The sequence below is a fragment of the Corvus cornix genome, chromosome 2, assembly GCF_000738735.6.
Source record: "Corvus cornix cornix isolate S_Up_H32 chromosome 2, ASM73873v5, whole genome shotgun sequence".
Classification (NCBI taxonomy): domain Eukaryota; kingdom Metazoa; phylum Chordata; class Aves; order Passeriformes; family Corvidae; genus Corvus; species Corvus cornix.
Genome location: NC_046333.1, coordinates 120,902,690 through 120,925,843, shown reverse-complemented (window position 1 = coordinate 120,925,843; position 23,154 = coordinate 120,902,690). Strand labels below are relative to the sequence as shown.

The window sequence follows — 23,154 nt, the reverse complement described above, 5'->3', positions numbered from 1 at the left end:
CTTTCTGTGCAATGAGGCATGAAGAGACTGCACATGGCCAAGGACAGGTGATTAAAATGCTTTTCCTCTGGTAAAACTACAGGTGTTTGTAAGAGTGTGCTCCAGCTGAGCTGTTGGTACTCAACATGAAACTTTTATGCATGTTCAAAACAGCTGCAGGGTACAAGGCACAGGTGTGATTCTGCCTCTGTGTGCTGCACAGGAGGATGCACACCCTCAGCTTGTAGCTTTTCCAGCTCTTAGGACAGGAGTACAGTCCTCAGTGTCTTCATAATGAACATGGTATCAACCCTTGTCTTTTTTTGTGTGCCTTCCTGCTTCTCCCTTATACTTTAGAAAGTCTTAGTCCTAAACAGTCCTTGCAGTGCTTGAAATACCATTAAGTCAGCCAAGTCACAAACTCACTGCTGTGACCTTTGTTACAATAACAAGAATGACAAAAACTCTGTGCCACAGAGGGAGGGGCAGGGTTTGTGTACCTGATTCTTGGAGTGTAAATCAAGCAGCCCACAAGATAAATTACTGGCTGGATGATTTATTTGTTTTCTGGTTAGACTTGGCATGAAAGCAAGCACAATTCTAAATTGTGACAAATCTCCTATGGTATTCAGTACATATCCTTTTATTTGCTTCCAAATGTGGTAGGAAGGACCCTTCAAGTATTTATAGGCATTGATGAGCCTTCTCTTCTCCAGACTGGAGAGAACCAGCTCTTTCAACCTTTCCTTTTCAGAGAGATGTCCCAGGCCCTTCATCATCCCCCCTAACCATCTCCCACAAACCTGCTGATCTGACTTTTTACATTTTCTACACAATGTTGCCTCTCCATGCAGCAATCTTGCAGCCCATGGCCTTTCTCTCTGCAAAATCTGCTTCACTTCTTTTTGGTTTAAGGTCTTTTCCCTTATCTCTGTACCAGATAAAAAGAATAAAAATAAAATGAAACAGAAAGAGAAATTCTGCAAGTAAAAAATCCTCTCAACAAGACATTCACATGCCAACAGCTATGAAGATAAGTCTCTCAAGATATTTCCTATCTGCTATTCAATTGATTCAGACTAATTATTGAAGAATTACATGCTTGTGCTTAGTTCTATTAGGCTATTACACAGCCACAGTGGAGAGGCATTTATCCTCAACATTTACTCTTAAAATGTTAAAAAAGCCAAGTGCCAGTACTCAAAGATTTCTTGAGTGATAAAAATTCAAACAGTTACCTTGTGGGATTTTCAGAAATACCAGTCTGTGTCTTGTGTATCTCATAGTTGTTACAAAATTAATCATTGTATATCACCTACAATTTACTTTTAGGTTCATTGAAACTCAGCTGGTTTTGGTGTTTTTACTGGTAGTTTACCTGCTTCAGAACACTTTTCCCCTCAAAAATTTAACAATGCAAAACAGTCAAAGAACCAAAAGAACTTGAAGGTGTACACTCATCTTTTCTTGTACCCTATCAGAGCATAATAGCAGGACTTTCACTATGTGCCTATTAACCTCTGTATTGTAAGAGAAACAACAGATTTTTTAAACAGATAGGCTTGTGCAGGAAACGATCTAAGAACTTGTACTTCGCTCTCCAAAGGCACCATTGCTGCCACCTACAGATGAAGCAAATCCACAGCTCCTGCCCAACATCAGAAAGCTCTTTAGTACAGGACAGCAACAGCAGTAACAAGGACACCCCAGCGAACAAGTCTACAGCTCCCCAAACAATTTTTAATTTGGAAAAAAAAAAAAAGTCTTGTATTGTTACAAATAATGGCACCATATTGAGTTATCAATGACATGTAAAATTCAGATAAATAATTTTCAAAACCCTCTCTAAACATTCAGAATTTTCTTAAAAATAGAAAACCATTTAAATTCACAAGTTGCCTTGGCTTAGGTAGTAGCTTCTTCTAATGACTAAACTAAACTTTACCTGAAGACTGAAAATTGGTTGAATGTACCAATAGCTATATAAATATGTTACAAAATAAGCATAAGAGGGTACCTCAGGATTAGGTAAATTCAGGTCTAGTCAGTTTCTTACAAAAGAGCATACAGGCAAATGATATGGGGAGAGACCGAAATATTGTGTAGGGGGTTTTCTTTATTATTTCGGCAGCATACCTGCACACATAAAGGCTTTTTTCCTTTGACCTGAAACATCCCTTCTGTTGTCTGTAGTTCATGCTTTAATGAGCATGAAAATAAAAAATAAAAGTAATGGGTTTATATCGCAAATAAGTAAATAGGTATCTCAAATAGGTAAAGATTTAACAGATAAATCAAGGAAATTGGCTTGAAGGCCTAAATATAGGGATTATCAGCATCAGGGGTACAGTTTCTGGCTGTGGCTTTGTATTGCTATGATCACCTTATAACAGGTACCGTATGAGATATTATATAAGTATAGAACAATCAGATAATATTGGCATTTCTAATATTAGTACAGTTACCTACAGTAATATTACCTGCTTTTATTTCAGGTTAAATTATGTTTATTCTTCATTTACAGGTAGTTTAAGGAGAGAACAAGTCTACCCTATTTTTTTTAACAGTATCACTTGAAAGGTAATTAATCTGGGGGTTCAGAGAAGATGCTGAAAAGCCAAACAGGTAAATTTCAGCACCTTGCAGGTTTGCTGCTTGCAAACACAGTATTTCCACTTGGATGGCAGTGACATAATTTCACAAAGTCACAGAATGGCTGAGCTGGGAAGGGACCACTGCAGTTCACGTTTGAAGCCCCCAGCTCAAGCAGGGCCACCTATAACCAGTTACCCAGGACAGCGTCCATATGAGTTTTGAACATCACCAAGGATGGAAACATCGCAACCTCCCTGGGCCCCCTGTGCCAACTGTCGGTCATCCGCACAGTGAAAAAGCGTTTCCTGATGTTCAGAGTGAACATCCTGTGTTCCAGTTCGTGCCCATTGCCTCTGGTCCTGGCACAGGGCACCATGACAGGACCTGAGGCAATGGCCCTGTGACAGAGCCTGGCTCGGTCCACTACACACCCTCTCTTCAGGTTTTTACATACACTGATGAGATTTTCCTGAGCCTGTTCTTCTCCAGGCTGGACAGTCCCAGCTCTCTCAGCTTTTCCTCACAAAAGAGATGCTCCAGTCCCTTCATCATCTTAGTGACCCTTTGCTGGACGCTCTCCAATAGCTCTCAAATTTTATTAAAAACGCTGAATCCTAGATAGCGCCTATGTGCTGTGCAGGAGCCCACACAGCTCGTACGTACGCTCTAAGTGGGCGTCTTCCTGGGATATAGAGAAGGTGTATCTGCCTCTTGCAACAAATTTCTCTGGAAAAAGCCCGCAGAAGCAGGACATGCCTCTCAATGGGCAGCAGCGACGCACCAACCCGGCACGGCGAACTGAACTCCACCGAGAACTGCCCTCCACGAAAGAGAACTTTATTCCGCTGGATCACCACAGCGTTTATCGCTAGGAGCCGGGTTTTAGCCGCACACCGGCGGCCGCCCCGCCCCGGCCGTGGAACGGGCGGAGCCGCCTCGCACCCGGGCGGAAGGCGCCGCGGCAGGGCAGCGGGAGGCGGAGCAGGGGTAACAGAGGCTTCCGCCTTCCCGAGTTCTGGCGTCGTGAGGGAAGTGGAGCTGGGAACTCGGGGCGATTCTTTTCGGAGATGGTGTCGCTGCTGCCGCGCATCGAGCGGCTCTCGTCGCGGGTGGTGCGGGTGCTGGGCTGCAACCCGGGGCCCATGACCCTGCAGGGCACCAACACCTACCTGGTGGGCACCGGGCGCAGGTACCGACCCTGCACGGAGAAGGGCCAGGGCACGGCGGACGAGGCTTCTCTGCCCCGGCCCCTCTTGGGGACCGTGCACTGCCTCCAGCTCTAGAGGCCGCTACCGGCCTGCTCCCAAATCCCTTAGTCAGGTTAGAAAGAGGAAAGAAACCGTACGGCATTAAATTTTAGGGGCTAGTGCCCGGAGGCGGCTTGGGCAGGGCGCTGTGGAGTCTCCTCCGGGCGACCCTTGGGCTGAGGCGGGGAATTCCGTGAGGGAAGCGGGCGGGTGTCTCAGGCCTCGCAGCTCCCCCGCGGTATTAAACGTGGCTTCTGCCTCTTGCCCCGGAGTTGTAAATGTGTGGCCTACGTTTATTATGTATCCCACTTTTTAAATTGTTATGCCACAGGGATGGAATATCAGGAGGCACGAAGTGGCGTTTGGATATGGAGACATCAATTATTGCTAAATTTCCATGTGTTGGCTTATTTTATTCATATTACTTGGCTGTCATATGAACACTCTTTATTCTCTGGTGTGTGTCTCTCCCTCCCTTTTTTTGGTCCGTGTGTAGAAGGGTCCTTATTGACACCGGAGAGCCAGCTATTCCTGAATATATCAGCTGTTTAAAGCAGGCACTGTCAGAGTTCAACATCGCGATTCAAGACATTTTAGTGACACACTGGCATCGTGATCATACTGGTGGAATACCTGATATCTGCAAAAACATCCCAAATGGTAGGCCAGAGATTTCAGATATTGCTGACAATGTTAGATACATGGCAAGAAAAAACATTAACTGAATGCTTCTGTGCAAATCAACTGAATTATTCTTCTGGAATTGCTGTATAAACTGCATGGAATTTCATGATTCTGCTGCAGTGTATAGATTGAGAGCAATGAATAATCTGAATGTAATAGTTGTAGTACTACAGGTTTTCTTCAATACTTGTGCATAACTTCATAGTGAATTTTTCTTATGTGTGTATAATGAGAACCTAGGTTACCATCAGCATGGTATTAAGAAATGTGAGAAAAACTTGATACTTGTTCTGTTTTACTTGGACAGCAATGATAACTTGATTGTTATTTTCCCTTTTGTAAACACAAATAGCTTGAATTTTGAAAAAGAATTGTGCATAACTTTGAGATTCCTGAAAGGAGCCCATTAGTAATTGCTGACAAATTCATAGGCCTCAGATCATGAAGGGAAAGCAGTAGGGCAGTCTGCAAGTAAAGTCTGATCTAAAAGTGTGTATTTCATGTTGATAAACAGTAAGAGACATTTCTGCATTGGTATCTGGGAAGAGAATAAGCAGTATGGATAGTGTGGTAATTCTTAACGTTGTTGGATTTTGTCACGAGCTTTGTCGCAGGCTTAATTTTGTAAAGTTGCCAGGTGCTTATCTGCAACGAAGCCTGGGCACTACTGAAAACAATTGGTGTCTTGGAGACGTGGGTGTATGAGTGTCTTGGTGAGGCTTTTGGGCTTGCCAACCTATGAATGTGGTTGTAAAGACTAGCAAGGTATATAAATGCCTTTCTGGGTTGCTATCTATAGCTGTTCAGCTAAAGTGTTTGCATTTTATGCACTGTTCAGAATGGTAAAAGCTGAGAGAAGTTGCAGGTCAAAAAGTCTTCATCCAATTTTAGGCAAATTTTCAGTGGTGCTTCTGTGAATCATAAAGCAAAATGTGAGCACAGAAATCTTAGTGGTGGTGTAAAAACTTGGGGGAGTTTGCTCTTGAGTCAAGAAAGAACATTTGTAAAATATAACAATTACTGATCTTTATTAATTCCATTTGTGGGTTTTTGCCATCTTCGAGTTTGTCGCTGGTCCAGAGCGCAGTATTCAGAATCAGTGGCTTTCACTGTTTAGTGGGTTTGGCTCTGGAATAAGGTTGCTCTACAAATATAAAGTTACTATACAGAATTTGTTGTTTCTAGTTTTGTGTTCATGCTGTGTGATAATTAATCGTACTTATTCAAAAAGTAACCTGTCTGTGGAATAACTATGTTAGTGGCAAATTCAAAACATTGTTTTCTTTGCTTTCCTTAAATATTAGATTCAGAATATCGCATATGTAAGCTCCCTCGTGTCCCTCACTGTGAAGAAACAATAGAAGGAGGACATAAATATTTTTATCTTAAAGATGGAGATGTGATACAGACGGAGGGAGCCACACTCAGGTAACCATGAATTTCTGCAAGTTCTTCTTTCTTCAGAATTTTGACCTGTACATGTATCTTAATTCTAATGATTGCCAATCCATACATCTAATCTTTTCAGCACTTATGCATGTTGACTTCCTATCATGATCCAGCAGGATATGTTAATAGAAATAAATTGTTTTTGTGAATGAGAATTATCAGAAATTAGCCTTTGGATTTAGTCTTTGTACTCAGCAGAGAAATTAAGAATATTTCCCTAGAAAAATACTTTCACCAGGAAAATCAAATAGGATTTTATATGCATTCTCATCGCTCTTACGCAATTAGTTACTGTTAAAGTTGAGGAAGTCTGTGGTAGTCTGGCTGGATTATTTAGCATGGCTTTCTTTTTACTTTAAAAATATTTCCCTGGGAAGCTCTAAAACATTTAATACTTAAAATGTTAAATTTTAAACCTTGAACCTATGAGGTTCTTGTAGGGTACCAGTTTTGGAGGACTTCTTTCCATGGAGAGTACTGCCTATGTTAGTCTGAATGAGTGTGAAACAGAAAGCTAGTCTGCCCCATGAAAGCACACACACAATAAAAAGGTTTGACCATTCAGTTTTCAGACTTCTTTCATTAACAAGGCATTACTCTTATAAGGACAAAGTTTGCTTGTTTTCCTCAGTTTAGATGGGAGCTATATCCCACTTGTAGAATATGTCACTTGGTTGATTGGAAGAAAAAAACCATTAAAAAAGAAAAGGGATGTATTTTGTCCAAAAGCATTTTATTTTATTCTTGTAAAAATATAAGTAAAAAGAGTATTATATTGCATACTGAAGACCTTTCACTACCCTAAGTGGCACATGTTTGGACAAAAATTTGGAGATGGAAAATAATTTTTTTAACTTCAAGTCAGTCAAGGATTAGCACATTTTGAAGTTTGGGATTGTGGAGGACCAAGTGTAGGCATGTTTTGTCTCAGATATTCTGACTTGTGACAGGGAAGTTGTGATTGGCAGGGAGGATCCCCTGGAGGTGGGACAGCATTGTCCTGAGCCAACTTCCTTTTCTGCCTTCAGACTCACACTTTCATCCATCCCCCACCCCAGCTCAGTTTCTGAAGGGCTCAGACCGACTGGCTGTGCTGTTGTGGGAGTTGGGGGCTTGTTGCAGGTTGTTGTAAAAATACAGGGCTTGTTAGGCAACACCTGTGAGAAGTTTGTTGTGAGGATTGGGAGCTTGTTGAAGTGTGTCATCAAAGTGAAGGGCTTGTTAGCCAATGCCTCTGAGACCAAATAGTGGGCTAGTTGCAGGACTTAAGGTGATTGTACCAGAAAGTGTGGAAGTTCCCTGACATGTAGTCCGGTGTCCTTGTTGATCCTGAAGAGAATTTATAACAAACATCACAGCCCCTATGGGTGGGTTGTGACAGGGGTAATGCAGCCAACTTTGTTTGATTAAAAGCAGATATTCTCACCTCTTATTTGGTAATTACTTTAAGGATACTCTTAGACCCACGACTGCTTCCAAAATAGCAGTATGTGCATGTTACATTTTAGTTGGCAACCTTCACGTTTTCAAGGTGTGCCAGGCAGTCTTGAGTTCTCTTTCTGCTATTTTAATGGTTTGGCTTCCTGGTCAAGAATTGAAGGACACCATTTCCCAAAGGTGAACTACAACCTACCAACTTGATTTTGATGTTGGCTCCACAGGGCATTGGCTCACCTGCTTTCTTCTGAGCTCAGTATTCAGTAGGAGCTGGAAGTCATTGCATGAGATGATGCTGCACTTGTGGTCTCCCAGCCCTAAATTGACGTGGCTGGGAGCTGTTTAGCCTTGCCCTGTACACCACGATTGGCACCAGCTCTGTCAGTTTCTGATCACTGCTTTGATGCATCTGCCATTGACAAGAAGATTGTAATGAATTTTTGCAGTGATGCTGGTCAGAGTTGTGTTACTTTCAGTCTGCATCAGCCTCGGCATAAGGCCCTTCTGCTTTCCAGAAATCATAGTAAAAGGACACCCCAGTGCAGCTCCTTGGCAGCTCAGGTTACCACATACTATATACATACCCACTGTCCCTTTGCTGCATGCTAATACGGTGCTCAACCAAGCTGTGGATGAGCTTAATCCTTCCCATGCAGGTGTTTAATGACTTGCACATAGAATAGCTGAATAGACCATGGTTCTTTGTGTTTGACAGCTGTGCTCCACTGTGCTATGGGGCTTTTAAAAATAAACTTCGGAAAAATAAACTTTGGAAGACTGAACTTTTTCTGGGTCGGGTTTGGAAGTTTGTAGGTAATTTCTAAAAGAATAGACATCATCCATACCCTCCTTCCTAAGTGCAGCATGTATGTCAAGAACTTCACATGTTTCAATCTGGAAATGACATGTCAATTTTCTGTTTTGAAGCTTCAGAGTAAAGCCCTCTAAAACTGAAATTCTACATGGCTAGTCAGCTCCTTTAATGCACTTATATTATGGTGTGTCATGCAAGTAAAAGCATGTTAGAGATGATGATTGGTGTTCTTTACATGGTATAAGAAAATGGACTGGGATTAGGCAGTGATACCTGTTTACATCAACTTTTCAGCCTTTTTTGGTCAATTTTTTTTTGTTCTTGTTACGGGCTGCTTTGCAAGTGTATGATTTTATCATCGTTTGTTCTGGCTTCAAAAACGAAGTATATATGCTGTATGGAAAACATATGCTTTCTTTGCTCTTTAAATAGAGTTTTATATACACCGGGACACACTGATGATCATATGGTTCTACATCTAGAAGAAGAAAATGCTGTATTTTCTGGTGACTGTATTTTAGGGGAAGGAACAACAGTAATAGAAGACCTGTATGATTACATGAAAACTTTGAAAAAGTTGCTAGAAATGAAACCAGATTTGATATATCCAGGTAAGTGTTTTTATTTTTAACTGCTCTCTTTTACTGTGTAATTTTTAAATATCTCCTCCAAGAATTTGAGAACTATTATTACAATTAAACATCATTCCTGATCTAACAATTCAAGTTCATTACTTAGTAAGTGCTAAGCTAAGCTAACTTTGTCATGGTGATCTGCAAAACTTAAAAATTTTTAGTGATAGGTATCTTTCCTTTGTGAAATTTCTTCATTTGAGGGTGGATCTTGTCTTTCTGTGCCCAAAGACTCCAGAGGCCAAAATCTTTCACTGTTGGAATCATACAGCAAATTTAATTTTCTTATTTTACTCTATCCCTGTGCTTTAATGTTATCCTGGAAGAAAAAATAATAGTTGTTCTTTCAGTCCTTTTCATCCCCACTTGCACTCACTGTCAATGTGACTAGCCTAGTAGTGTTTTTTGAGAGAGATGTCTGTCCTTTGCAGTACTGATTAATCACAAATTCATCTTGGAAAGCTGCAGAACTGTGGTATGGTTGTCTTAGTTAATAACTTAGGTTAAATTTGAACAAGAGCCAAGAGGCCAAAAATGTTCTAAAAATAAGTTGCCGATTCATTCAGTCTATGGCTTTCCTTTAATTCTTTTCCTCTCTCTCCTCCAAACCTTGGGAATGCATTTACTTTTAATATATACCCTGTCTGTTTGACAAGACTGCATTTTAAGAATTCATTATGTAAATAAGGTTTAAGCTCCTCATTTGCTTTTTCAGAGCTACATCTCAGGATTTTTTCTGACTTTTTCTGTTTCATCTTCAACTTGTCATTCTAAGCTACTGTGTCTATGTTCTCAGTTCTGCCTTGTTCTATTAACCGTCTATGTTTAGCCTACTCTGTTGTGTTCACTCTTAAAATAGCCTTCTTTTGAAGTAGGTGCCCTTTAAGGTCTAAGCATAAAAATGCTGTTTAAGAAACACATCGTAGATATTCCATGGATGTGGAGGTTGATGTAGACAGAATAGTGACTTGGTCATATTTATTGACTTAACTACTGTTAAAACTAACAGTAGTTTTTTAGCCTCCAGAATCTCAAATCAAATGTTTTACTTTCTTTCTTTCTTAATACCTCCAAATAAAGCCTGTTCCTCAAACTGAATTTCTGCCTTCCAAAACCCCGTATATAAACCAAATTCTATTTGGTTTATCAATTTTATCTGTTGTATTTCACTCTATTCTTAATGGTTATGTATCTAGATTACACATTCACTAAGGCTGAACATTGGTGCTCTTTATTTATAACTGTTTGCTACTGTTTTAAGTGTGTGCATACTGTACTTCAGTTAGGAAGCCAGTCTGACATGGTGCATTTTCAGTGATGATAGCTAAGTATTAAGATGGTTTGGAACTAACTTTCTTTTTTCATCCATGCACCACAAAACGTATGTGCAGTTGCGTAGAAGGTGGCTATTGCCCAATCAGAACAGTTGTTGATACTGCTGGGTGTTGGGGTCCCTCCCCTGCCGTGTAGCCCTGGGAGAGGGGCCCTGAGGGCACAGACACGGGGCTTCCCTGTCCCTGCTCAGCCTCGTTCCCATTGGTTGGTTTGTGTTCCCTGCGCGGGCAGAAGGACCCTTGGGCCCGTGACTGGAACAGTTCCTCGGCAGAGCTCCGGCCATGCGGCTGGAGAAATAAACATCTCTGAAACATCTAGCAAGAATCTGTCTGTCCATATATATTTCCTTTCCACGGGACTCCTGGTTTGATATATGCGTGTTGCAGGATCCCCACTGCAACAAATGGTGGAGAATTGAGAGCAGAACGATCCCCGATCCCTAAGCGACTGATTTGTGTGAGTAAACCCTGAAAACTTTGGATTCCTCTTCTTGGTTTTGCTTTGCTATTCCATATCTAAACTATGGAGGAACGGTGGGAAGACTCTTGGCTCTCAGAGCCGCATATGGACATTTATCTTAAACTTAAAATGATTCTTGAACAACGATTTGTAAATTTTAGCTTGATTCAAGCTCAAAAAGAACTGAAACACTTCCTGGCATGGTTGTTTAAGAACTTTTTCTATGTTTCTTGGGATTTAATTCTTACGAAGGGCTTTTGGAAAACTGTTTGGACACAGTTAATACTGGAGTCAAAATATATGCCGATGGAAGAATATTTTCGTGAATATTATTTAGTTACCGAGACTGTTGAGCAATGTCAGCTGTGTCCTGGCGAAGGGAAGCCTGGCGCAGGGACCGTGCGGCCCAGGCCACGTGCACCGAGCGCTCTGCGAGCAGCAGCGAGGCAGTTCCCGCGCGCGGGCGGAGCCACGCGAGCCGCAGTGTCGGTGGCGGAGCGAGGCGCGGCGGGAGCGGCGGGACCCGGCGGTGCCCGCACGGCCCAGCCCAGCGCGTGGTGGAGCGAGCCCCGTGAACGCCCAACCGAGAGGGGCGGCGCGCGGGCGGCGGCGGGCGGCGGTGGCGGTGGAATGGAGCCGCGCCGAACCGAAACGCGCGCTGGAGCAGGGCGCTGGGGGGTCGTCGCTCGGGGGCCCAGCTGAGACGTGGGTGCAGCGCCCGGCAGCGGCAGCGAAGCTGCGACCAGAGGAGGCGACTCACGGAGAACTGAGCGGCGCGGCCCGGCCCGGCCCGCACAGCCCCGAATGCGACCCCGGGAAGAGCGCGCAGGCACCAGCAGCCCCGACAATTCCAACACGGGAGCGACCGAAAGAGAGGGCAAAGACACAGCGAGACAGAAAACAGCAGCCACTCGGAAAAAGGAGAAGATCATAGTAACTAAGACCTTAGGGATAGTAAAATGGTATAATGTTAAGCAAAATTATGGTTTTATAACAAGGTGTGACAACCAGCAAGACATATTCGTGCATAGAACTGCTATTAAAAAGAATAACCCTGAAAAATGCATCCCAAGCTTGGGAGATGGAGAAGTCGTGGAATTCAAAATTGTTCTAGGGAGAAAAGGGTTACAAGCATCGCAGGTCACTGGGCCTGATGGTGTTCCTGTAAAAGGCAGTATATATGCAAAAAATCATAGTCATGTTAGACAATATCTCCATTGTAAGCCCCCCCCTACAGTTTCCCTTTCCTAATCCCACTTTTCCCTTTTACCCTATGTCCTATTACCCCCAGTGTATTCCCAATCCGTTTTTTCATCCATGGTTTCCCTCACAAAACCATGCTTTTGCCAACTGTTTCCCCAAAAATCCCTTTCCAATGCCGAGTGGGGGATGAAAAGGGGGAGGGAAGAAGTTAAACCCTCTCCTGCCTCAGTTTCCCCACAAAGCATGCTCAGAGAATCCTGTCTCCCTTCTGTCAGCCCTAAGATGTTCCACAGAATCTGATTGGACATTTAAAGACTCAGGAGGGTGGCTTGTTTTGTTTTGAAACTGTTCTTGTTACGTTTATCCAGTTGTTTTCATTCTCCTTTTATTAAAATAAAACGGGTGAGGTGTTGGGGTCCCTCCCCTGCCATGAAGCCCTGGCAGAGGGGCCCTGAGGGCACAGACACGGGGCTTCCCTGTCCCTGCTCAGCCTCGTTCCCATTGGTTGGTTTGTGTTCCCTGCGCGGGCAGAAGGACCCTTGGTCCCGTGACTGGAACAGTTCCTGGGCAGAGGCTCCGGCCATGCGGCTGGAGAAATAAACATCTCTGAAACATCTAGCAAGAATCTGTCTGTCCATATATATTTCCTTTCCACGGGACTCCTGGTTTGGTATATGCGTGTTGCAGGATCCCCACTGCAACAGCTGGGTAACTGCAGCAGAGGTAGTTTGCTTTAACAATACTTTCTGTATAAGAAAAGTACTTTGTCTGTGCTGCAGTATTAGGCCTTCATAATTCTTGAACTGTTTCTCTGTTCCCCATCCATGCTTTAGCACTCATGTTGTAGCCTCAGAATTAGGTAAATTTTTGTAACAAACTGACTGCTGGCTAGGTGAGAGTAGGTGAATTTTGTCAATCCTTCCCCTTCCATGTTTCTTTTTGAATATAATGTGGGAATGACTAAGGCAGTCCACTCATGATATCTAATTACAGATGATATTTGATGAGAATCCTTGGGACAAAAAAAGGGCATTTTAGTCAGCAGAGGGCTCCCCATCCTGTAATAATAAACAATGTTCCTTGGTAATACAGAAAATAACAGTACTGGAATTAGGAGTCTGTGGAAGATTTCATGAGCCAATTGTTTTCTTCGCTTCTGTCCTTTGTGCTGTAATTTAAAGTAAGAGAATCTCACACTTCGCAACGTGTTATGAGGAAATAATATGAATCTATCTGATATTAAAATAATAATTTTCCATAATTCATGGAAAGACATTCGTATTTTGAGGGTGCTTTTCGTATGCTCAGAAACATTTTACATTTATTCAGATATTGATCCATTTATTCATTAATAAATAAATACCTGTATTACTGTCCCTGAAAAATGATGGATGGGAAAGTTCCACATCTGGATTTAGTTCCAAGCTTTCTGAGATCATTTTAATGTACATATATTCATACACAACAGCTATGGATCAGATGATATAATGGATATGAAATCCCTTTAACTTTGCAAAATGGGGGTTCCATTTCAGGTTCTGACATTGGTCTTGTAGTCTAAGTCAATTAAATCACTTGGAAGAGTAGGGCCAGGTTTTAAGAATGCCTTATGATTCCATGGGTAACCCTTAATTTTGATTGCTTTAGTGAGACTTCTGTCATTAGAGAATGCAAGAGAATGGACAGTTAACATTGCAGTCTCTGCTTTATATATCTTGCTATGTTTTTTCTACATTTAAAGTTTTGGGTTTATAAACTCTAACAGTAGAGATACTGTTATACTTGTAATTTATTTTGTAAGGAAAAATAGCTTCAGATTAAATATGTTTGAAATCATTAAATATAAATGCATATGACAGTATAGTTTTATATTTAGACATTAAATATCTTGTATTTATAATACTTTATTTAAACAAGGTAAGCTTCAATGTATACTTAGTAATTTCAAATGTGCTGAAGTGAGTGTATAAATTGAGATATGTATAAATATTTTGACTTATAGAAGGATAGATTCCTTTGATGCTTTAGTTCAAAACATGAAAAATCAGTTGCTCTTTTTCTATAAGCTGCCTGTCCTCTGGGAAAATAAGCTTTAATTTAAAAAGCTTAAAAAGTCATTTAATCAGTAAAACCAAAACTACAAGCAAAGAACATGGTGATTTTTTTTAAATAGTCAGAGAACCTCAAAAGAAACTGATTTTGATGATACCAAACAACTCCTAAAAGAAAGCTATGTCTTTTTACAGTAGTTTCTTTTATACTAATTTTATAAATTACTTAGAGTTTACACTGGCAGAGCTGGAAGTTGCTGCCGCTATTTCAGGTGAGTTGTACAGGCAAAGAAATAGGAAACCTTGCTATAAAAAGCATGTGATGAATATTTGTGCAAGTCACTTCCTCTACGGGTAACATATTAAGTTTAATTTCTGTGCGTGTAGCTCTCATGGCTGAACAATATTTTCTTTGTCATTTTAATGTACCATGAGGCAGTATTTGATTTTTCATAAAGGTTAGTGCTTTACCAATTAAGCCTTTTCATAATGTGATTCAAAGGCCTGTCAGTAAGTTGGAACATTTCTGATCAGTCCAGGAAAAAACATGTGTTTTGGTTATTAAGCAGTCAGACATAAAATGATCCACCCGTAACTTTCCCTGTGCCTTCCTTTTTTCCTGCCCTGACTCACTATGATTGGCTCACTTATTGGTCTTCTCTTAATTGTTTTTAAGAAATTAATAATGCTTGGGACAGTGTTTTTAAAGGCATAAAATACAGTGTATGAATCCGTTTTGAAGATGTGTTTGGGAAAATTACATGTCATAATTAAAGATGTCACCTTGGTGTTTGCCCCAACAGGACAGTAGTACGTACCTGAGTCCTTTGCATCAGCCATTATTGTTCCAAGGCCAGTATCAGTTTAAGTCATTAGTATCAATATCCTTTGGGGAGAGGAAGACGGGCAAACAGAGATAATACAGTAATCTGAATCTCATTTTTTAAATCTGTTCAGCAGTGAGCTCCTTTCATTTTTTCTAATAGCCTAGTCTTCCCTTGCTTTCCTTATTCCTTCTGAAGTATTCCCTTTCCCCATTCAGACTTTTCATATTCTTATTCTTCCTTTCCATCTTAATGGTTTTCAGATGCAGACTGTGATACAGACATTCGAACCTTTTTCTCATGACTTTTAAATCTACTGGAGTTTACGTAAGAATGTTTTAATTATTCAATAGTGTACTTAATTACAAATGTAAATAATAGTGCTCTGGTACATGTGTTTTGATTTTTAGGTCATGGCCCAGTAGTACGTGATGCAAATACTAGAATCCAAAACTACATTTCTCACCGACTTGCACGTGAACAGCAAATTCTAAATGTTTTCCAGCAGAATGCTGGGAAATCATACACATCCTCGGAGCTTGTAAAGATAGTATACAAGGTAATTGTTGATTAAAAGTTTTTTAGATCAAACTAAAGCAAATGGAGTTTGTGTTCATAAAATTTGTATGTAAGTGGAAACCATGGTGGCTTTTGGTGAAAACCATGGTGGATTTTTAAAAGGGATAAAAAATACTTCTGCCTGTTCAGGGTTCACTTATGACTGTGCATTTAAATTGTCTTGTTTAAGCATTTAATTGGAGCGGGGCCCAGACAATTCTTGGGAACTTATTTAACTATCCAGATGGTCTTAGGCACAGTTTCATAAGAATGAGCAAAAATAAAATTGTAGTGCTTGGTTCAAGGTGAAAAGTTTGACATGACTGTTAGTTGTGGATTTCCCAAAGTGTGTTTGGAGCATCCTGAAGGTTGGCTAAAAACTTCCAGTTCTTGGTTTATCAGTCTGCAGGAGATTGCAGGTGAACTGCAGTTCCACAGAGGAGGATATTGCAGCTGAGAAGTTGGATAGTTTGTATGTGTCATTAGACTGGTGTAAGAGTACTTTTTTGCTACTTCATCATCCTTCATGTAACCTCTGCAATTTGTCCCTGTGGTGTGGAATTGCCCTCATAACAAGCAGAGTTAAGAGATACAGCTTTTCTACTTTGGAGAAAGATGTCAAAGTTGCCAGTGGCTGTGGCTTGGGAACAGGTCTGTAACAGCTTCTCAACTCATTTTTCATGGTTCAGCTGATCCCCGGTTTCCAAAAGAATGACTACATCACACTGAACATTTTGCAGTCCTGATGTACCATTACCTATGGCAGTTCAGCTTCCGCAGTTCTCCTGCCTGATCAACTAGGTTTTAAGTATAGAGCCATTCTCATATTTCTGTAAATCACAAACTGCTTGTCCTGTCTATGTAAGAATTTTTTTCAGTACTATTAAAGCTTTATATTACGAAACAAAGTATATGCTTTCAGAATATTCTAAAGGTTCATGATTTATTTAACTAGTTTTCTAGTGAACTTTCCTGCCACACATACTATTTAAAGAACTTTTTACTTTTCAACAAGGAAAAAAGAGCTTTACCTTTAGGATGATAGAGCCGGAGAGGGGGATTTTGAGCAATCGTCTTACAATCATAGAATGGTTTGGTTTGGAAGGGGCTTAAAAGGTTGTCAGTTTCCATCCCCGCTGCCATGGGCAGAGACACCTTCCACAAGACCAGGTTGCTCAAAGCCCCATCCACTTTGTCCTTGAACCCTTCCAGGGATGGGGCATCCACGGCTTTTCTGGGCAACAGGTGTTACTGCTTTTTATGTAATGAGCATTGAAAAATTTTGAGATATTTTGTCGTCCTGAAGCTGTTACATTTTTTTTTATTGTTTATTCATTCACAGATACTAATTGCTACAGGATATTTAAACATATGCAAATGTTGTCATGGAATAGAAGTGATAGATATCTGTGGAGAAATGCATCATAAATTTGTCTTTAAAAATACTCAGCTACACTGACAACCCAGGGCAGACCAAGCTCTGAAGAGGAGTCTTCTTAGTGCTGGCCAAAGTTTTCATCATACAAATGGATAATGCAAAAAAAACAAGCAAAGTAAACTAAAATGTGTTGTTAGACTACTTATTTAACTGGTATAAAATTGATTTATCCATCTTAGTTTCCTGGTGTTATGTAACTAACTGAATGTTCCACATACCAATGCATGGTAATAAACCATGCATTCTCTATATTGAAAAAGTAATTGATGGATATTAAAACAAATACAAAATGCATATTTTTTTGTTCCCATTAGGAAATACCTGAAAATTTACTTCCAGCAGCAGAAAGTAACCTCCTAGTCCACTTGAAGAAGCTGGAAAAAGAAGGAAAAGTGTGTAAGTGGTGGAAGGAGGGTCATTTTCATTTTGATGTTCTATGCACTATTTCTCATGTTATTTTAGTGCGTTATTTTCTAGGGAAAAAAAATGCAATTTTTTGCAGTAGCTGTCCATCAGACAAATTGAAGCAGAGTAGTATCTAAAATGGTTGTACAGTATTTCCAAACTTTTAGAAAGTATTTTGTAAAGTATTTGAGTGCTTAAAGCTCAGATTACTGCTATGCATATACCTTTAAATTTTTATTTAAAACATACCATAATATGCATTCCTAATGCTAGCTTTTATACCTTCCTGTATTTTCTGAAATTCATACCTAAATATGCATGTACAAGTTAAACCCATTTTATGGGTTTATATTTAAGTTTTTGCTCTTGCAAAATGCATGTTTTTGTGTGTATGTGTTAATAGTGATGGTTAAAATCACACAGTGTAAATTTTTACAATTTCTGATTAGTACAGTACTAAGTAGAGCTGCTGTATTTAGTTTACTGTTTTTACATTGTGCCTTTACTCTTAGTGAACAAGGTGAAGTATTCTATTTCTGTAATGGCATATGCCTGTGGAAATGTTACTCAGCCAAAGCTAAGGAAAATACTTCTTCCTATACAATACGTAACTGCACCCAGGACTGTCTCTTTATAAGTAAATAATTACATTCATTTACAGCTGTTGCAGATTTTCAGCATTTACCAACCTGAATAACAACATGAAATCAGTATATTTTTTTCAACTTAGACCTTCTGTTTGTCTTAATGATAGAACGGCTGCTAGGTGCAAACTGAAAAATTGAGACCTAATTTTTCTAATAATAATGACAACCTGCTTTTTATTCAAAGAAAATAGACTAGAATCACATGAATACAGTCATTACTGAAGTTCAGGAAATGTTCTCTTTAGTCTTTTGTGCAGAATGCCATAGAATCTGTACCAGCGTGGTACTTACTGCACCAGCTTTTAAATATTGTCTCAATTCTTGGTTATTAACATATGTCAATGACCTATACATTTCTCCAGATTCATCAAGGACCTCAGGTGCTGTTTATCCCTTCTTTTCACTCTCAAAGTAGTTCAAGCAACAGCATTTTCTGTTGAGATCCAGTAGTGGATAAATTAACTTTCTCATTAAAGGTAGTCTTCCCTACAAGAGACTCTGCATCTTGAATGCCCAGGAAATAATTTGGTTGAGTGAGCTACTGACTTAAGGGTTTGTTTTCTCAAAACCACCCTTTTCATGTTTACCAAACAAAAATAATCCATTTCTTCTCAGAAATCACTTTTCAGTTTTGAAGAGAGAGCAGATACAGTCATGTATCTGTTCACAAAGTATCAGCTACTTCAAATTATTAGAGTGGTTAAATAACTAGAGGAGATGCTAGTCAGAATAATTGTTGGGACTCTCCTACTGCAGCTGTTTTGTTTTTAAACTTGAATTTGTGCTCACAGAGAGGGTGGGACACAGTCTCATCAGAACACTTGGTGTTATGTGCTGATCTCTGCAGTTTAGGCCCAGACCTATGGTAAATGCTTAACATCACATCACCTTTGCCCATTTTTCAGTTCAGATTAAGGGCATCTGTTAAGGAAAACTGATTCTGTTGATTCTGAGCATGTAGCATACAAATGCTTGTGTACTCATGGTACTTGCTCATTTGATTTTAATATCCTTTGATGCCCTTCCCATACTCCACGACCTTGCAGCATCTCAAGTTTTGTTCTCATTATGGAAGACTTGAGCTGTAGACATAACACTGTCTGCTTAATTTTCACATAACTTTTTTCCAAAGAAACATCTTGTCAGTATCGATAATGAATGTGACAAGCATATTACAACCTTACAAGTGAGTTACTCACTGCAAATTATGGCCATATGCTGCCTGCTGCAGTCATTAATTAACTACTTCATACTAGGGATTGTGGGTTTTGTCAGTACATAACTTTTGTAACTGTAATTGGGAGTGACACTGCCTCTTACAGATCTGCTTTTCTTACTTAAAACAGAAAAGTAATGTCTTGTAAGCAGGAGCATGGCACAATGCTCACGTGTAAGCTTTCTCCCATGTTTGGGTATAAATAATTTGGTCATTGTTTCACATCATAGCTGATGAAGAGATAAAAATAATTTGGCTGCTCTTAATTTATCAGCACAGACTTTTTTCCATCTGAAGGTTATAAATTTCAGAAAATGCAACAAGTGCTCTGCTACCTCAGATTTCTTAATATCTAGAAAGTTTAATATACCAAACTTTAAATAACTAGAGGATCATTAAAACCTTTTTATCAATCACTCTTTATACTGCTAGGTTACATTGTGAAACAGTTAATGTTTATTACCTTCCATTGAAACTGAACACTGGCCTGAAGAAAAATATTTCATTAGTTTTAATAAAAAATGTCACGTGTAGACATACATATGCATGTACAGGTTAAATTTGAGATTATCTAATGCTTATAAGTAAAATCTAAGTGTTGATTTGTGACTAATTTGGTCTCTTTTTCTTAACAGTACGTGATGAAACACCCAGCTTCAGATGGAAAAACAATTTATAAGTTAGGCAAGATTGCTCAGGAATGTATTTAATCTACATGGTTTCTGTATGAAAAAACATAATGATGAGTTCAGAGTATATGTAAAAAAACCCCTTTTTTTAAAAAAAATAGGTAACAATTTTAAACCAATGTTACAGTAAGTTAACTAATGTTTTTCACGTTCTACTTTATTGGAATTTTAAAAATATCCTGGTGAGTACTGAATTAATAAAATGGGATGAGTGTGAAGAATTGAATCTTACCTCTGTTATAAAATGCTGAGTTTTGTCATCAGTGGCAGGAGACAAATAGCAAGGTCTTATAAACTTAATACTATGATATCATAAAGCAATATTATAAACCTAATAAATCACATATACAAAAGAAATCTCTAGTAAAAAAAACCAGAAAATATGTTATTCTAAACCTGGTTTCACCTTCTTGTGCTTCTCAAAAAGTGATTTGCTAATAAGTTACCTGTACATTCTAAAAAACCAAGTTATTTTTGCTAACAGATGTAAATACTGGGGTTTATGTTCCTTTGCTAATTCAGCTGAGTGTGCTCATCTTCATTGGTTGCTCAGTGCAATAGGTGCAATAGGAAAGTAATTTCAGGCTTCTGTGTTTTTTGGTGGAGACACCATTTCTATGGAATTCATTCAAAGGATTCATTAATTTTAATTAACGAATGTCAAAAAATGCACTGAGTTAGAGCAGACTCTTAAACTCTTTATAAGGTTCTGCAAGAATGTGATTAAAAAGCTGTATAAATTTACATATGTGTTACAGGCCATATGAAGTTAACCTTGTCTGTGACATCACAACTAACAATCTTTAAGTTTTGCTGCTAATCCACTTAAACTACAAATATTTTAACGAAAAGATTGTATTTGGTTGTAAGATACTGTATAGTATATAAAAGTATGTTTGGAGATTAATTTAAACTGCAAGTTCAGTTCTCTGTGTACCTTATGCTTGCAGAATAGTGCATAAATATTTGCATTACTTTGTGTATTCAAAGTGTGTGACATTTGATGATACATACATTTCTTATAATGTTGGCTCAGCCTTAAAAAACAAAAGCAGACCTGAGATGTTTGAAAGTATCAAGGACAAATATACGTCCTTGAAAACCTTTCACCATTCAATCCTGTACCCTCATTTGTGTAACATGCATGTTTGGGTACTGAAGGCATGTCTTAATAATTGACATTATTTTATGAAGCTGATGGCATTTGTTCTGATCAGCTGAGACAAATCCAAAACAAAAATACTCCCAAGAATAGCCACCCAAAACTGAAATCATATTCTGAAGTAGTAGCCAGACCCCTGAAGAAGGGAAATAATTACTTTCTGCCTAAAATGATGCTTCTTGCAAACTTCATTGATCTGAAACTTGGCCACATCATGACACATGCTCACTTGTAATTTTTTGTGCAGTGCCATTTTGAGGTCTTTCTCAGGTCTTCTAGGTTTCCTTCCTATTGTATTTTCTGTTTACTTGCATTTTTCCAGATACTTTCTATCCCTTCCTCCCTCAAACATTTTTTTTCCTCAATTCCTTTTGGAATAGTGACTTCATTTTCACATGGACTTCTTTTCATTAATAATTAGTTTTCCTATAGCTATTCCATGAATTTATAGTTACCTTTTCCATTGTTAGGAATAAAAACATAATTATCACTGCTTTTTTGAAAAAGAAAAAAGATAATTCACATGATCTGAATGGTGTCATTTTGCTTCAGGAAAATAGAATCCTCGGTGAAATGACAGTTTTCTGTCATGAGGTCTGAGAACCTAAGACAGCAGGAAACTGCTATGAGGAGGTGATGTCTTACTACCTTTCTGAGCTAAAGAAGAAATCCAATTTCACTTAACAATTTCCTTCTGTTTTACTATACATTTTTAAATACATGGAAATGGCTTTAGAATCCAATTAAAGAATTGCTGGAACTTGAAGATAACAGAGAAAGCAAGAGGATACAAATAGAAAACTCCATGTTCTGTGCTGTGCTGCAGCAAATGCCTGACATCTTCAAAAAAAACCAAGGAAAAAGACTGTTCAACCAGGCATGTCATTAATGGTCCTGTATGGTGTCTTTGGAATATTAAGAGCAGAAATTGCACTGTTACTAAGATATATATATATAATAAAGGATACTTTGCTATGGTGTGTTGAAAAAGTCTCAAGGTTCCTTGTTGATTATGTCAAGTGGAATGTTTATTTTAAAAAGGTGGCAATGTAAGCTATATGCCGTGTAGGTATAAAAATGGGGATTAGCCTGTTCACATCCCTTGTGTGAACATGTTCATCTGTGCAGAATGCATTAAAAGTTACAAATAAAAAGATGGGAGGGAGCTATTTCTGTCTTACTAGGTTAGACTGGCTAATACCAGTTGCTGGGATAGCTTTCTGAACAGCTGGGGACAGAAGCTGGAGGAAGCACAAATTGTGTTTCCAGCCTTCCTGCCAGCTAATTTCAAGATCCTGTGCTGAGAGGCAACATCATTTATTATGTTTAAGACCTAGAAGTTTGATGGTAGGTATAACCTTTTTTGAAGTTTCCCATTCTGTTCCTTGCTAATTTGCTTGCTTGTGTTTGTTTTAAAGTACTGTTCTTGGTTCTATCTCTAAGCATGTTTGATGACAAGTAAATTCAGGAAAGGTTCCCAAATAGACAAGGGTATTCCTCTGTTTGTGTCTTGTTACTGCAGGTGCCGTAATACGCTTCCTGCCAAAGTCGCCATGATCTTGCCACCTGAAATGCTGTATTTGGTTTGGTTGGCAAGGTCTTGGCAAGCCACATGTGATGGTGGCTTCTGTGATGAGATGCCAGAAACTCCCCCTGACTCAGATTGTAGGGAATTTCCTTCCTAAATAATGTGATCATTTTGAAGCCCAGCATTGGAAAATGTGGATGTCTGGAAAGAAACCTGGCGAACGTAGACTAGCCACCCATGGCACGCAGCAGACTGAGGGCTGACCATCCCACTTTTCCTCAAGTGCCATACAGAACTTCATGTGGCAGAAGAAGAAACTCCTGATAAAAGGAAGGTGTGGAAACTTCAGGTGCGGCAACAGGTTGCCTTGTTTTCCATTTCAGTGTAGCAGTTTACAATGCATCATCAGGACAAACACACAGCCAAGCTGAAACCGAGGGCCTGTATGACAGGATATCTAGCCAGGCAATAGAGGCACTTGCTGATTAAAGCTTGGGGAAAGCATGTCTTGTCCCAGTTAAGTCCTGTTTGTTATGTTCTGTGGAGATGAGATGACCTGATTTCTTTTAAGTGAGGTGGGAAATTGATGCAAACTTCTCTTGCAAAAAGGAGTCCAATTTTTATTCCAACCTGGTATATTTCACAGGCGCAGTATGTTGCATCCATAACTATACCGTGTGCAATCAGGGATACACTTTCACATTGTTATCGTTGAAGTAATGTTCTGCTTATTTTACATTTACAGAATACTGGTGCAGCCAGGGGATTAAGGCACTTCTAGAATATAAAAAAATCTTGGGAC

The 23,154-nt window shown here is 39.4% G+C and overlaps 1 protein-coding gene across 2 annotated transcripts; it reads left to right on the top strand.

Annotated features, from left to right (window-relative positions):
* The first annotated feature begins 3,567 nt into the window (after positions 1-3,567).
* Positions 3,568-21,821, top strand: LACTB2 (lactamase beta 2). 2 transcript variants are annotated; one of them, XM_010405095.4, is made up of 7 exons: positions 3,568-3,763; positions 4,318-4,481; positions 5,810-5,933; positions 8,638-8,816; positions 15,120-15,268; positions 17,020-17,101; positions 19,609-21,821. In XM_010405095.4, exons 1-7 carry the CDS (start codon positions 3,642-3,644, stop codon positions 19,650-19,652), a joined length of 864 nt encoding a protein of 287 aa, XP_010403397.1. In that variant the 5' UTR covers positions 3,568-3,641; the 3' UTR covers positions 19,653-21,821. The 2 variants fall into 2 exon arrangements, with proteins under 2 accessions (XP_010403397.1, XP_010403396.1); XM_010405094.4 differs by having other exon boundaries at positions 17,020-21,817.
* Positions 21,822-23,154: the final 1,333 nt, after the last annotated feature.

What these genes read in the sequence shown, in the direction of transcription:
- LACTB2 (XM_010405094.4), top strand. Translation starts at nt 3,642, where the DNA reads ATGGTGTCGCTGCTGCCGCGCATCGAGCGGCTCTCGTCGCGGGTGGTG. An exon ending in CTGCAAAAACATCCCAAATG is followed by an intron (nt 4,482 to 5,809) that starts GTAGGCCAGAGA and finishes CTTAAATATTAG; the next exon opens with ATTCAGAATATCGCATATGT. An exon ending in ACGGAGGGAGCCACACTCAG is followed by an intron (nt 5,934 to 8,637) that starts GTAACCATGAAT and finishes CTCTTTAAATAG; the next exon opens with AGTTTTATATACACCGGGAC.